The sequence below is a fragment of the Lycorma delicatula genome, chromosome 12, assembly GCF_047948215.1.
Source record: "Lycorma delicatula isolate Av1 chromosome 12, ASM4794821v1, whole genome shotgun sequence".
Lineage (NCBI taxonomy): Eukaryota > Metazoa > Arthropoda > Insecta > Hemiptera > Fulgoridae > Lycorma > Lycorma delicatula.
In genome coordinates this window covers 30954435-30972130 of record NC_134466.1, presented here as the reverse complement: position 1 = coordinate 30972130, position 17696 = coordinate 30954435, and the positions used below count along the sequence as shown (strand labels likewise).

General features: G+C 29.2%; 1 protein-coding gene across 3 annotated transcripts in view; it reads right to left on the bottom strand.

Moving 5' to 3' along the window:
- RhoGAP93B (MyTH4 and RhoGAP_KIAA1688 domain-containing protein RhoGAP93B) overlaps window positions 1-17696 on the bottom strand; it is a 92725-nt gene that overhangs the window by 17487 nt on the left and 57542 nt on the right. For all 3 annotated transcript variants that reach the window (XM_075380180.1, XM_075380181.1, XM_075380179.1), the window contains exons 14-19: window positions 17010-17128; window positions 12972-13112; window positions 11550-11693; window positions 8019-8245; window positions 3904-4002; window positions 519-681 (exon numbers count right to left, since the gene is read on the bottom strand). In XM_075380180.1, the coding sequence (XP_075236295.1) occupies window positions 519-681; window positions 3904-4002; window positions 8019-8245; window positions 11550-11693; window positions 12972-13112; window positions 17010-17128 (893 nt within the window). The remainder of the gene's footprint in view (window positions 1-518; window positions 682-3903; window positions 4003-8018; window positions 8246-11549; window positions 11694-12971; window positions 13113-17009; window positions 17129-17696) is intronic.

The following is a 17696-nucleotide window of genomic DNA, read 5'->3' as shown; positions in this document are numbered from 1 at the left end:
TTATAAACTTATTTCCTTTTTTATTTTTTCTATCTAATCTAATCTAATCACGAGCAGGTTTTTCCAAAACCTTATGCACAACATAACTTAGAAGCCAAGTTTGTTACACTGTCAAAAATAAAAATAAAAAATAATTACACTGTTTTTAAAACTATCAATCTATTGTTAGCAAAACTTTATTTGTTTTTACCAACAACAAAAAGAAAACATCATTTTAGAGCAAATTTATAGTGCACAAGGTTAGCCATCCTGTCCTCATGTTTGTGGGTGTAGCAACCAACATATTAAAAATAACCTTTGTAGAACATTTGTTATATTTTAAATAATATTATCAGGAGCAAATCATCTTTTATTATATAACGAAGTACATTTTTCATTTTATTATGTAAGAAATCATTCATGGCTAAACAAAGCCAATACTAGGAATAAAATTCTGGGCAAAAGTATATACAAATGTATATATGCATGCTCTTTGGAATAAAAAAAGTCAACAAATGAAAAAAATTGTATATACATACCCTAGACTGATCAATTTCTTCTAATGTAGGTTTCCTTGGAGGCCGTTTCCCACCTATACCAACTCTTTCTAATCTCTTACAAGCAACACTAGCATAATGGCTAACCTGTACATGTATAGGCCACTTTCCAACTTCAGGAAAATCAAAACTAGGATCACGGTGCCTAAAATAAATTAAAAAAATCAATCTTATTAAATAAAGCTTTGATAAACATACATGAAACAATCTACAAAAATCTGTTATCCACTATGTTTTAGATATAAGGCCAAGAATGTAATTCTCATGCTAAAGTTATAGAGAGATAATCAAATAAAGATGTACAATTTGAAATGAGATGACAGCAGAGTAGGATCATGGATAGTAACAAATAAAAAAAACTGTAGGAGTTGAACTTTCACATTTTGATATTACTTTCCAATGGATAAGTAACTTTCTACATTTAGACCTGAATTTGTAATAGGTGTAGAGTATAATATACGTGAAGACCTTTTCGTAAATAATTTATTTTAATAAAAATGTTATATGTGAAATGTGAACAAACAATTCTGAACAAAAACCTATTAAACTGTAATATTGATATGAATGAACAGAAGCAGTTACAACTGTTTTGATCTAATATGGAGGTTGACAACAACTAATAAAAATTTATAATTTTGACTGGTTTTTAAAATAAAATCATTCTAATTATACATTAGATTTTTTAAGAGGTGTCTGTTCTCCTTTTATGAGGATCAGTCAAATGTAAATTGAAATTTTTTTGTAACAACCAAATGCATAAATGTGTGTTTGGTTGCACTATCTAAACAGGCAGTGGGTAGGCCTAAATTAATTGTATGAAATTATATGCCTTAAATTTTTATTTATAAGTGAAATTTTATAAAGATTACACCCCAGTTTGGCAATTAGACTATATCAATAAACACAAGTCATTGTATGCCACAAATTGTTCTCTGGTGGTTGCAACAGTGTAACTCAAGGAAAATTGTACTCCATTGAAAATTGTACTGTTGAAAGTCCTTCTTTTGCCCTGGTTTGTCACACAGTGAGTACACTATCATTTGTTTAGAACACTAAACAAAGTATTATGGGGACATTTTTCAGATGATAAAAGGTAGAATTTATATGCTTTCGCTTTGGACATTCCCCATTATTTTTTACAAAAATGGAATCAAACATTCCACCAATTTAGTGGAAAAATTATGTAGATATAAATATATTACAGAACACAGTACAGGAGTACTTTATAAATTAATTAATTAGTTTCTAAAAAAATTCCAGTTTATATATGACTTATCCTCATAAATGATACTTATATATTTGAAAATGAACAATTACTCTAAAAAAGAAAAAGCAGAGTAGCCATTAGAGCTTAAATTATAAATAAGAGAGCTTATGTTGATTGATGATTTGGCAAAATCTAGTGTTTCCAGAATTCTCAGTTCACAAAATAGTTTGGAGTGATAAATATAGAACAAAATAGAAAACAAACACCAGAAGGAACAAAATATTAAAAATGAATTGCAAGATTCATCTGAAAATATCATATAAGGGACCTTCAGAGCTTTACACTACTATTAACATTGATTCATCAACAGTAAGATGTCCTTGAATGTGGACAGAAAAACAAAAAAATATGATATAAAAACGAAAGATGAACTGATTAGACCCAAGGTCATAAGAAGATGGTAAAATACCTTCACAAAACAATATTTTCAGGCTACTTTACCTCAAGAGAGCTTGAGAAACTACTGCAAATGAAGAATGATTTTTTTAAAAATACACTGTCCACTTAGGACAAGAACTCTACCCAGATCTTTTCAAAAAGAGTATTTTATATAATGTACCTTTGGCTATGGTACATTTCAGCATGACCCTGATCATAGTCTTCAAATGATTAAGTAATTTGCATGAAAACTATAACAATGTCTTCGATTGGATAGGAATTTTCCTGCCTTATGAACTCTAAAAGGAACACCATGAACTACTTAAAATAAAAGCATATTTAGTTATCAAAGTGATAAAGGTAAAACTAAATAAAAATGAACTAAAATATGGTTGTTCTAAACTAACTGAATCAATGCTGAAACAAGAGCTAATTTCATCCAAAAGAAAGGAAGAATGAAACTGAATGTAATCACCCTATTCCTCATTTATAAAAATAAAAAGATAATGTTTTTAAAGGTTTTTACTTTATCACAATTAATGTAAACAAAAAATATAGTTTTACTTGATATGAAGAAATGGAATATCTATATGCAATTAATAGAACTTGTTACACTATAGCAGTACCATTACTCTTCATAACCAATTCTTCCATCAATATACTACACATTATTTTCATAACTTATAAAATTAATATTAGCAAATATAAATTCCTAATACTAATGAATAGCATGCAGTGTCTCTAAAATGTAACGCACAGTTGCTTATAACTTGCAGATAAAAAGAGATAGTCAAACAAAACAAGTATGGCATAAAAATACATTTTATTTATTATAAAAAAATTACATTTATTTTTCCACGTAGTCACAATTTATAGCTACACATACTCCCAATGGTGAACCAATTTTCTCATTCTATCACTGAAGAAGCTGACAGTCTTTTTTTGGTCCACAACCTCATTATGTTCTTTCAGTTCATCATCCACAGTGAAATGATTATCCTTAATATCACTCTTTAATGACAGAAAAAAGAGAAAGTTGTAGGGAGACAAACCTGGCGAGTATGGAGAGTGACACTATAATGCTAAGCCACACACGATGTGCGTGGCTGAGCATTATCATGTTGCAGAATTATTGATTCTATGGATTGTCAAACACAACAATCCATAGTGTTTTAGTACCTCTATGTATAACACAACATTTATAATTGATCCAGCTCCCAGGTAGTGAGAGTCACATATACATGTTTGGAATCCCAGAATACTCTCAATATGAAGTTCATTCTCAATATTTGCTTTTTCAGCTTCTAGTGCATAATATTTTATTGCCCAACTACTTACACTTCTTTGATAAACAGTTTCATCATTTTAAATTTCTTTTAGACAACAATGTATGTGCGTACTTGGCTCCATAACAATGGGGACTGACAGAAAATAAGAGGACATGGGTCTATGAATTTTGGATGAGAGGAAGTTGGTAGTAGGAGAATGAAACTATAAGATAGACACACCTGGCACTTTGTGCAAAAATTTTCACTTTATGTATTAAATCTGAGCCATCCTATGTACATACAGGATGATGATTTACAATTTTCTAATCTTCGACCTCATATTTCCAACAATGTATAACTTTAAAAAAAAACCATATGCCTTAAACTGAATGAATAACTTGTAAATACAATAAAACATTTAATACACACATGACTCATTTTAATTACTATTTACCTGTTCATATAACCATCCAGATATGCTTGAAATTTTGGTGATGGTGGGAAAAAAGATAAACATATTGCTAACAACTCCCAACCACGTCTCAAACTTTCTCTGTATTTAAGAAAGAAAAGCAAATATTACCATATTCAAGTAAAAATAATTCACATAACAAAAAAAATAAAAAATAAAAACACTAATTATTTAATCCTAAAGAAGTTTAAATCTAATCAGTCTAAAGTTGGAACTCATACTTTGATGATAAGTAGAATGTACACAATTTGTTTATGGCTTTTTCTGCAATATAGGAATATAATAAAACAGAATGTTTAAAATAATTTGTGAATGTAATTACTTAAATATGATTCAATTTTTCTCATTGTATAAGTTCTGTAAAAATTCTGCCATTAGCAACTGTAGCTATGTGTAAAGTTAATGTTTCAAATCAATTGAAAAATTTCCAAAAACTATTCACTTAAACAGTAAATACTATATAAAAACTGCAAGTAATTAAGGTTTGTAAGAAAGTTATCAGTTTTCAGAAAGCAATACAAGAAGAAACTTTAAAATGCATATTGCCATTAGATGATAGTGGTGTATAGTTATCTATTTGCTTTACAGTCTGCAATGACTGAATTTGTTTATGTATAACTTGTTGTGCAACAACAGCTGAAAATGAATAAATATTTTTCTGTTATTGTAGGAAATTTTCAGAACTTTATTCATAGTTAAAAAAATATTAAAATAAAATAATAAACTTTAGCATTACAGTAATTTGTCAACACCACTGTTATAAATGTAACATTAGTTACATTTACAGAACAGATGTAATAGCTGCTCGCAACTGGTCTGCATCTGTACATACAATTATTTTGACAAGTGGCAGTTTAGAAATCTTTAGTTATACTTTTTGTGTAATCAAAAGTTAAATTATACCTCACACAGTATGTCTGAAAAGTTCCCGAACTAGTAAAGTTCTGCAGTCAATACAAGTAGAGCAATCTCTAAGACAACCTATGTAGTATGATGTCTGACGAGTGTGTGTACAAAATTTCATCACATTTTTCACTCCAGTCTCAAGTTATATTCAGCCACGTACATTGTGTTCATGTGAACTTGTGCGTGCTCGCAACATGGAACAGAGAAGCGCAATAAAATTTTGTGTTCGATGTCAAAAAGTTTTTGCTGAAATTTATTTGATAAAACAGCAACCATTCAGTGATGAAGCTGTATCTGGTACCTACAACGTACATGTGGTGGAAGCGGTTTAAAGACTGTAAAGAATCGTTGGATGATGACGAACAAAGCGGGAGGCCATCAACAACTGTTTACAACAAAATCATTGTGAAAGTGTGTGCTCAAATGATCAAACCGTGAATTCTAAATTCTATTTGGAAGTAATGAAATGCCTGATGTGTCACATTTGTTGATTCCGGCCCTGAATATAGGAATCCGGGCAGCTGGGCTCTCTTGCACGACAATGCCTCGGCACATATGGCAACACCTTTTCATTCAACTTGGCTCCAGCAGACTAGTTTTTTGTTCCCAAAACTCAAGTTTAAGATGAAAGGCTGCTTTATCAATGGCATTCTGGCCATCCAATGGGGCGTGCACCAAGCAGTTGAACATGATCCCACAAAGTGATTTCTCCAGACTGTTTGACGGACTCTACCGGCGCTGCAACGAGTGTATAACTACAGAAGGGTTCTATTTAGAGGGCTGATGTGAGTAAATTCGTTTATCTTTAAATCTGTGTTTTTATTTAATTTAGTTGGGAACTTTTCAGATATACGATGTATATAATAATAAATTATATTCAAATGAAAAAAACCAAATATCATTTTAAGCAAAAATAATATATAAATCAAAAATGCAACAAAAAAAAAATACAAACTGTTTAATCAAAGATCTTATAATTCAATATTATGATAAATAGCTGGCTGGGTTATGATGTGTATAAGCACCAGCCTAAACAAGAATTTTTAATTGCAGTAGTCTCCATATTATATCCAAATTAAATAATCCAGGAGACTCAAGTACAGTAGTCTCTGTATGATATCGAAAAAGTGAAATAGCAATTCTTTATTTCAGAGATATAACCAAAAGTTATTTTGTATTTATAATATTTTGATTTGTGATGACAGTTTTGAATCCTCACAAACTTCTCAAATCAAGGAATATTAAAAATACATTAACTGATAAAGAATGAGTCTAAAAAAAATCATCAACCCAATTTTACAGTTTTTTTTAGTGTACAAATACACTAAATTATTTTTTAATTTCAGACTTTGCTCTATTTCTATACCCTCAGCTCTTGCTAGAAGACTGTTTACAATACAGCCCACTGGTCTACAATGTGAATAATCACTATGATGTTATGAGTCCGTGAATCAACATCACTAGGTTTCAAATTCATAATGGTTAACTGTTATGGAGATTTCCTTGATTAACACAGATCAAATTTAAATACAGTAAGTATTATTTATAGTGATATCAGATATAGTGACCAAAAACTTGCCTCTTGGTTTTGGCATGTTGTTAATACATAAATACAGTATGTATATTGTTTATAATTACACATAAGTTATAGTGACATAACAGTTATTATGACTTATTTAGTATTTATTTTTTCTACTGCAATGTAACATTTTATCGCTTATAATGACAGATGGAAGTTACTCGTCAGTAACATAGTATACCTACATTTTAGTTACAGAAATATTTTGACGGTTAAAATGAGTCACCTTTTCCTTTTTACGTGCATATGAACTATAGTTCTTGTTTTTCTTATTTTCTTCCTGTACCAGATTATTGTAAACTGAAGCAGCCACATTCAGTTATTATTAATCTTTTGCTGTGACCATATCACATCATGAGGGTAGGGTATTTTAGTTTATGTATCCTGTGTAATTCATTTATAGTGATTTAATTATGACTTCGTGAAAAACATTCATGACAAGAGGAAAAGGTGCACATTATCTAGCGATTAGAGAATGGTGGAATTAATAAGGATATTGCCCAAGAATTTAGCGTAGGTCATTCAATAACATCAGTGATATGGAAGAACTGTGAAAAAATTTAAGAAAAATTTTGAAACAAATTCTATGAAATCAAAAAAATTATGGCCTAGTCTAGATAAGAATGTAATTATGGCTGTAGTGTCAAGCACTGTTAAAATTATTTAAATACCAGAGGGCTAGTGATATCCATATTAGCACCTTGGATACAATGGTTCTGTCAGCATCATGACAAGAGGCAAGGTCGGAGCAGAGCAGCTCCAACCGGTGTGTGAAAAAATGGCTAAAACCATTTGGCCAAAATTAAAAGAGGGCTGCTATTCAATCAAAAAAATCTGTAATGCCTAAATAAAGTGTAAAGTAAAATAAGTGGCTTCTGGTTTTACAATGTGTTGTAGCGTCTTATTTTTGCATTTATTGTTAGGCACTTTTTATTGTAAGTGCACCAGGTTAATTTTCGAGCTTTAGCTAGTTTGTTTCTTCTTATTTGGATTGAGGTTTTTTCATTTAGGTTGTTTGTTACTTCACAGAGGTTTTTAAATCAGGTTACTATTTTGATTTTATAACTGTTTATGTTTACTTCTTTTAATCGTGTTTGTTTTTGCGACATAATTTCTGTCTTTTCAAATTATATTTTGAGGCCAATTTTATTTGCAATATTTTGAAATTCTAATATCTGTGATTTAATTTCAACAATATAGTTTGCTAGCAGTGCAAACTATCTGTAAGAGAGGTTAACCACAGCCATAAACATTAAGTATGATGATAGTTATAATGGAGTGATAGTCACTGACTTTCATCTGTAAGTTCTAAGTTAAAATACCAGTCAGGCTTGGCATTTTTCATAAACTACAAAATTCAATCTCTCTCATTATCAACATAGAAACCATAATTGGACATCAGCATGTTGTTGGTTAAGAAATTAAATAGATGCGTAAAATAAAATATTATTTAATAATATATAGTATTCAACTAATAAGTTCTATCCTACAGATAGAAATTTATTATTCATAATATTATACTTTGCTAATTAATATTTATATTACACACTATTTTTTTAAATCTTTTTATAATTAAGTTTCTAAGGTTTCGTTAAGAAAAATAAATCATTACCTTCTAGGATTTTCAGTCGTCTGCCTGCAGATTTGTATGTATATTTCATCTCGTAATGCTGGTTTTGAATATCCAAAACTACAAATCTCTAATGCGACTGAATTAAGGGTCATACCAACTTTAGCTTTACGATCACTCATATAAGTCTGCACTAATTTAAATAATTCTGTTGCATCTTTTTTTAATGCTTTATCTGAATGTACTAACATCGGTTTTCTAATTGGATCCTGTAAAAAGAAATTTACTACACACATAACAAATAAATCATACAAACAATTAAAATAAAAAGCATAGTTATTAATATATAAAATAAATATATTAGTAAAGAATACACATAGTTACAAATAGTGTCCAAAGTCCTAACAAAATCACTGATTCTTAAATTATTAAATAATAATTTTAGAATTTTGGCTTTTTGAAGCTAAAAAGGCTTTACTGATATCAAATACAAAATTATACAATAGTGTTACTAACTCTTTCATTTGGATATGTTGGCTGAAAATAAATGCTGTGATAGCTGAAGGAAAACTCTCAGTATAAATAAAGTAAGGAATTTTATTTCCTTAATAAAAGGTAAATGACATCACAGCACGCACACCTAGTTTAATTTAAATTATATTAACATAGAAAATTTAAAATAGTGAAAGAAAAAGTTATACTAGTCAATTAATGACAGTTGTCAATAATTCTTATGCAACAGGAATACCACAAATATTTTTTGGAATTAAAAAAAGTTTAATTAAATTTTTATCACCTAAGAACAAGTGCATACTGAGAATAATACACCTATATTATACAAGTGTATATAGTATAATTTTTTTTCAATTTTTTAAAAATTTATTTAAACATTTATATATATATATAGCCTATGACACTTCGGTAATGTAAGGATTCCAACGTGGAGTTATTCACCTACATCAGTTCAGGCACTGAGCTGCAATTTTTACATGTCTGCCCAAAAAGGAGTGTACTATATTTTCCATGTATATATGTTTGTTCCACCATAGCACCACCTCATCAGCTCAACCAATTTAGCTGCATGACCTTTTGTTGGACCCTTGCATTACCGAGAATGCCGTAGGCTACATAAATGTGTGTGTGTATGTGTGTGTGTATGTGTGTGTGTGTGTGTGTGTGTGTGTGTGTGTGTGTGTGTGTGTGTGTGTGTGTGTGTGTGTGTGTGTGTGCATGCGTGTATAATAATGGAGATTTGTTGGTTGAAGCATAATGTTTGATGAATTAAATTAATGAACTGTGAACTTTGAGCCTCTATCACTGTGTGAGTTAGGTTGAACTGAATGATTTGAATTATTCGAATTAATAATATTACAAAAATAAAAGAATTCATTTTAAGCTAAATAAAATAATATTAAATAAATTCAAAAAAATTCTGTTTAATAATAATGGGGTTCCCATGGGGACAGCGTGTGAGACTAAAGTGGTGAGGTGATGTGAGACCTCGTGCAAGGTTAGAGCAATCATCACCATCAACTGTTAACAAACAGGGTACCCATGGCACCCCACTGTTTTGGGTGCTGCAATATGCTCTTACAATATCTGCAAATAATAGTCTGATTTTCAAAATTCAAACAGGGTATTTGTTAGTAGGTTGAAGGCTAATTTTTGCATGCATCAGATACACTCTCAATCTAATAGAACAAGGTTATTCAGAAATATTGTTATACCAATCTTCTGACTTCAAAATTCAAATGGGGTAATTGCTAGTAAAATACAAAATCATGATGAAACCAAACGAACAAAAATTAACTGATATACTCAGAAGTGGAGTTTATTTACTTTTTTATTTATTTAGTTTTTTATTATAGTTTTATTTATTTTAAATAAAACTCCTTTTATTTACTATCGTGTAAATACATTGCACTTTTTTTTTAAAAAAAGGAGTGCAATGTATTTAAGGTGTATGTATGTTTATTCCACTGTAGCAGCTCAACGGCTGAACCGATTAAGATATATGATGCCACATTGAAATCCTTATGTTATCAGGAGTGTCAGAGGCTATATACATATATATATATATATATGTTTAAGTAGATTTGAAAACAAGATTATACTACAACAAAATTGTCACCCACATGCTCTTTAATTATCCTATATTAAACATTAAGACAACAGTCAACAACTTCACACATATGAAATATGAGGTTTCTGAATACTTCAGAATGAAGCTGTTTAAAAATGACTCGTTCATCAGATAGATTTTTTAAATTTATATATATATAAAATTATTTTATTGATTAATATAATATAAATATATACAGGTATAAATTTATGGTGGGTTTTGAGAATCCAGATATATATTTCAGCAGAACTTAGTATAACTTCATGTTTTTGCTATAATTATCGACAACGCATTGAAGGGACCCCACAAATCAAAACTGTTAAGAGTTTAAACTTTACTGTAATTTTTGTAAACTGAAATTTTTGTATTTATTAATTTTTATTATTAATAATAAAAAATTAACATGAACAGTAAAAAAAAAATTAATTAAATTTTTTATATAATAAATCGATCTGTTATTATTAATAAAAAATAAAATTATTAATAATGAAAAAAAATAACACAATGAATCATGTGATTCAATCATGCTGGAGAGAGGTTTTTGGTATGCCAAATTGAATCTGACAATATTCTAATATAAATATCAATCGTGTTTTTAACGAAAATCCACCAAATGAAAACAATATATTCAAATTAGATTTCCATGAGGACATCAATTACAGGGCGTCAGTTGAAGTTATACACAAGGAATCCAAAGAAATCAGGTAAGACAGTTTTAAAGAATTAGCTCTTAAAAATCCAGTAATCAAAAAATTCTGAAAAAATCCTGTCAGTCTATAAACTAGTTATTCATATAATATAACCTCCAAAGGGAATAAGATAATGTTCAATGATATTTTCATTTGTCAGGCCGTGTTTAATGACGATATCACGGCATGAGAATACAAACTGCACACACTTATTGAACATGAATGTGGAAATTCTTAAGTGAAAATATGGGGGATGTACCTTCAAAAAATTATTTTTGCATGTTGGAATTATATGTAGGGCCCCCCAAGCTATATGTAAAAATATGTACCTCATCAAAATTATGCGCCTTAAAATTAAAGAAATATAATAAAAGTTTCTAGAAATGAGATAAAAAATGGTTGTTAGGAAGGGAAGATGGTGAAAGGCAGTACTACTGTAATCAGTACCTCTCACAACATTTGCCTTCTTGGGTTATATCAACGAAACTGTGTATAATGTACATAAACTATATTGAACAACTGAAAACAAGAATCCCAGTGGATGTTGAATCAGTCATACCTGATTGCTTTGTTATGTGTGATAAGGACATACAATCATTTACATGTTTACATAGTAAAATAGAAGACACATCAAACTGAATTAAACATTCAAAAAACTCAGAAAGTTACTATTTTGTTCATTATAAATTCAGTATGTATGATAAAAAAATAGCTCTGAAACCCACCACAACTTTATAGAATTTTTATATATGAAACACATACCTTTGACCATGATAACATATCCCTTACAGAGAATTTCTTCCTAAATATACCTTTCTTGTGTATGTTAAGATTGTCTTGTGCATATTTTTCTATATCACTTTCGGATGGCAACTTCTTATCTCTGTTTAAAACTACCCTTGACAACTGTTAACAGTATAAAAAAATTTTATAAAATAAATTTGGAAGATACACATAATAAATAGTTGCTACACTTTAAACTTCAGAAAGCCCTCAAAATACAGTAAAGTAATAAATGCTGATAGCAGTAACATATGTAAACAACTTTTTGGCCTTGATTATTATCTTGTTTACTTTACTAATATTTATTAATAATTTAAAAAATTAGAATGCTATGATTTATAAAAAAAGAAAGATTGTTAATTCTAAAAATTAGCCTTTTCCAACCCTGCATTTAAATTTAAAAAATTAGCCTATCACATTACCACATGTGCAGCTACATCACTCTTTATAAGCATTTTTTACTTAAACATGTTGAAATGTTTAAAACCATAACACACACACACACAAACATACCAAATATTCATTCACATATACATGACTGTGCCCTAGTTTAACCCCATCCTTTTTATTTAAAATATTGAGAAATGAAAAAATTGGATACAAAGATTTTTGACCAATCACAATAGTTCATTTTATACATTGCTATAATAGTTGAGAATGCAAAAAGTGGATTAAAAATTTATTAAATAGAAAACAGATAAACATTTTTTTTTGAAAAATGGACACCCAATATTGCACTATTATTTAAAAATCATCATATTCTATAAATACAAGTAATACATAATTCAATTACTGAGGATGTAACTACTGAACATACTAAAGAAATTCTTGCTTTATACATTAGGAATATATACATATAACAGTAGCAAATGACAATCGATAAGATGAGGAAAATTACAAAAAGATGTATAATTGAGGACTTGCTTAAAAAGACTTATTAAAAAACCATGTACCTACAACTCTATGCCTCATTGATGAAGCACTGTATATTCTAGCAGAAATAATCTGAAAAATTGAACTCAAAGTAATAGATAAGGGAACTCAAAGAGGACTACTATGAACTTTAAAAAAGAACCTATGAAAAATACTAAGTATAAATTATGTTGAGTACAGAATACAATCATTTGAATGAACAAGCAGAGTAGTACAGAGTACATTCATCTGAATGTACAACTTTTATATTAATAGGCCTCAATTAAACCTGTACAAATTATTTTGCGTTTAAGATTTTAATATTAAATTAATGATAATATGAATTTTATAAGGAATTTTCTTCATCTTTAAATAAAAAAAATTGTCACTGTACTACTTTACGTATTACACTGAAGTAAATATTTCCAAATATATGTATACAAATATAAAAAATAAGAAAAAATAGAAATCAATAAAAAAAAATCATACCTGATCAAGTTGCATGCTAGCAGACAATGGGGAAGGTGATGAAGGTAAGGAATGGGGATTAGAAGGTGGACGATGAAGAAACACAGTGGAAGGAGGTGACGGAGAACTGCATCTTGATGTACCTAATCCCATCATTATTCTCTATAATGAAGAAAAAAGGGATAAATATATAATAAAAATAAATAAACAATTAGGAATAAAAGTAAAAAAAATGCAAAACTTAAATTATGCAAAAAAAATAATAACTAACTTGTCACAGAAACTAATTTGCCTACATTTTTTTCAATAAGGAGTCATTTTTGACTATGTAGTCTGTTATCAAACTTCTACATATAACTTCCAAGATTTATCTATAAATATGTGCGTTTATATATGAGATAGCCTCAAAAAGTTCCTAGAATATATTATTTTACAAAAATCATGTACATTAAATAATTATATTACATTCTTCAAAACAGTTTCCTTCTACAACTACTCACTTATGTCAACTTTTATAAAAATTACCGAAATCATCCTTGGAACCCATTTTTTTGAAACTTTCAGTTATTTTGTCACATCGAGTCCCTGTATTGTTCTCATCCTTCATAGTCGATTTCAAACAAGGAAACAAATAAAAAATCAGCTGGTGCAAATTGGATGTGCATGACAGATGCTCTGAAGAGAATACATCATGTCATGCAAAATACTACTTGACCAGGTATTGATCAATTTGCTGGGGCACTGATATGAAAAAAATTCTAATTACTTGTTTTCCATTCTTAAGGACGTTTTCCTCTGATCTTATCCTGTAAATGATAAAATATAATGTTGAACACTTCTTCCTTGCTTGCTATTTGGTCTTGTAGAATGTCCTCCTGATGGAAAATACCTGAGTATAATAAAACTTCCAATATAATAGCATTTTCTTTGTCTAAACTCAGTCTAAATAAAAATTTTGTAACTGAGGAGATATAACTTTTACTCCAACAACAGATTGATGATGATTTTGTATATTCATAATGAAAAAAATCTGATCTCTTTTAAGTGTATTATTCAGAAAATGTTTGTCTTGATCAGTCTTGGCAGTAAGATCATATACCAGTATCAATCCTGTTTCTTTTTGATTGGCAAAAAACAACTTTGAAATACTTTGACACATAATGCATTCTCAAATTATTGTGGAGACCATTGTTGTACTAACAGATCTTCAATTGTTTTTAACATGGTTAATGTTTTCAATAATCACAGTAATAAATAAATGGATGTTGCAATAAATATTATTTAAATTGTCATGGCCCTTAGAGAAAACCTTGTGCAATCCACAAACTTGTTTTTTTTCATTAAACCACAACGTCACATAAATATACAGCTGTTGTAAAATAGTGTTAGTAGAGAAAAACAAAACACCAAACAAATCATGAATGCCTGTCAACCTACGAATAAACTCCCACGCCACAATCCAATTTCAAGCAGAAATTGGAGCTCATAAACCTTTTGAGGATATCTCACACAGTAAATAGAACAAACAAGTAACATATAAATAAAAAAAAAGAAAAATGTAAAAGTTGACAAGAAAATAAGATAATGAAAACAGAATTTCACAATCACAAAATGAATGTTAAATTGCCAATAGACTGCATACTGGGAAAATGAGAACTGAACTTACTGCAAAGGGTGAAAATATAAATTAAACCACCGTTCTTTTCTAGAATATATCTTAATGTTTCAACATGTGCGGTATAATTGACAACAAAAAATATGTGTACTCATCTGGTTCAAATTTCATTATGATAAAATAAACACAAATCAAATTAGATAACTGAACAATTTAACGAGCACAATTTTTGTTTAACTTATATATCTTACAACACATATATCAACTGTACAGAATATTACTTTAAAGTTATAGATTATTACAAATCCTGGCACACAGGTCAAGATTCTGAAACTAAAGTTTTTTTTTTAAATCTGCCAATCATGAACATGTTTTTACTAGCAGCAAACTAGTAGTCACTTCTATTTGTACTTGTGAAACTCTACAACTTGAGACTTAAGAATGCTTATTTACAAAATGTTTACTATATGTTTTTGGAATAATAGGCTGAGCTTGTCATCGTTAGTGCCCTGCACCAAAGTAAGAAATAAATGGATAATTATTTTATGACATTAATTAATCTTTTTAAGATTCATGTTACCCCTCTGTACTGTTAAATTATTTTTAAAATTTTAATGGGAAGACATGTCTTCCCATAATTTTATCATGATAGCACTTTCAGGGATCACACACCCTCAGTCATGATGAACTATTTATTTAATTAAATGGTTGTGAATTACTAAATAAATTAAAGAGTTTAACTGTAAATAAAGATAGTAGAATGGTTAATTATGACATAACTAACATGTATCCTAGCATATCTATGTATAGAGCACACCATAAAAATTATAAAAAATAAAAATAAATTAAAAAGTAACTAAGATCCAAAATTTATTACATCTGTCATTATTAAAAGAAATGTATGTCATCAAAACTATTTTGAATTTAATAACAAATAATATACACAAAAAATACCATACCCATAGGATTTCCACTATCAGTAATTATGTCAGAAATAAATATACAGGATTTTGAGGGTAAATTAGTGCATGGCATCACTCAAAGTTTTAATAAGGACATGGTATGTTGACAATTATAACTCGGTAATAAACAATCAACATAAAGTAATATGAAGCAAATTAAATTCCAAAAATTAAATTTTAATTTTTTTGGGGGTTTTCTAGGTGAAAAACGCTTTTGTGCTATCACCGCCCAGATACTAGGATAAATTGGTTGTAATAAAAAAAAAGAAGAAGATATCACATTATATATCTAAATTAAAATAATAAAACCACCATCTGTTTTACAGTAAATGGCATGAATAGCTGAAACACTACAGTAATTCAAGTAGTTGAATATAAACGAATGGCCCTAAGAAATTGTAAAAAAAGACATTTCATTATCTCCAAGAATAGTTCGCATGTTAGCCCATAAGTTAAATTTGTGATGCAATACTCCATAATAAATACAACCCACAAGGATGTAGTGGACTGTTAGTTGGCAGTTGCTGCAGCAAGCACAAAACAAAGGGGTGCATCCCCCCTTTTCATAAACAGCAGATAATAACCTCCTCTCAACGGTTATTTCTGCATGAGGAGCTCAATGGTGAAACAATGTTCTTAATTGGGTTAAGTTTATTGTTCATGGTAGCACTCCAATCATCTTGCCGCTTATCAAGAACCACCCTCTTCAGAAAATAGACAAGATCGTTCGAAGTAACATGATTTGTGAAAGTTGCACTTTCACTTTGCCTTTGCGCATTATTTTAAGTTGTATTTCTATTATTACACAAGTGTATTTTTCCAGAAACCTTTTTATTTAAGACTTTATTACTGTATAATGAGTAATACACTATTTTAAAAGAGCTGAAATATTCCAAAAAAATATTTCTGGTTCAGAAATCAACAGTAATTCTGATGATACTAATTCAATGTTGCTACATTTTATACACAAGCAAGTTTCACCTAAAATGAAACTCATAAAATTTAATTTTTTTTTCTATCTGACACAATTTACTTTTAAAAAAGAGTTACTTTAAGCAATTTTTACCAGTACTTAACATAAAGGATGGTAGTTAGCGCACCATAAGATGGTAGATTTCTTATGGTTACTGCATTGCTACAGCAATTTATTAATTTTCAACAGCTAATTAGAAATCAATTTTGGAATAGTCCTCAGACATTTTTGATACCTAAACCAGGTTCTTTAATAATAAATTAAAAAGTACAATAGAATATTATTCTTATCTATAAAATGTAAAAAAAAAATACAATAATAAAGTGTAAAAAGGTTTTTGAGCAGTAACCTTTTCTGTTCCATACTTTAAAAAACTAATGCCAAATAATCCATGCACAACAAATACTTCTTGCAAACAAATTAAAATAATAAAATGAATTATAATAGTAAAATTATTTTACAAAAAAGAAGGTTCTGAATAAAAAAAAAATACAAAAAAAATCACAAACCTCAGATCTCTCTAATATAGGTGAATATAATACAGGAGCCTGTACAGGTGGATCTTTTTTACGTTTTAATGATGCATGCTGTGTTTCCAAGGGTAAAGAAGGGACCATTCCGATTGAACCTAAAAGTAATCAATACTGAAAGTGTAAATAAATATATTTTTACATACAATGTACATGACTAGTTATAATTTAAACAAAAATATATAATAAAATGAAAATTTCTAAAAAGTGTAACAATATGCATCTGGGAACAATACAGGGAAGCGTACAGAAATGGAAAGCTTTCAGTCATTTATTGCAAAGCATGATGTTAGCAGGACTATTATGAAATCATTTTATGCTCAATTAATACAGAATAATAAAAGCAATTCATAAAAGGAGTACAATGAGGCTATGTGATAAGAATTTCATTGTCACTTTCAAATTTGGTGCTATCAATCGGTTCCATCAGTTCACACTATAAAGATGTGAACTGTTTAGTAAGAAATGTCCACACCCAATAAAAATTATATTAATGCCAGAAACTATTGAACCCTCAGATCTTCATTTCTGCACAGTTCAAAGCATATCATGTCAAGTCATTGGGTATGTCTCATTACAATTTGGGCAGATATTCACTGTAGAAAGTTTCACCTTCATCCATAAAAAAATTCAGGTAACCAAAGAACTGAGACCATGATTTTAATG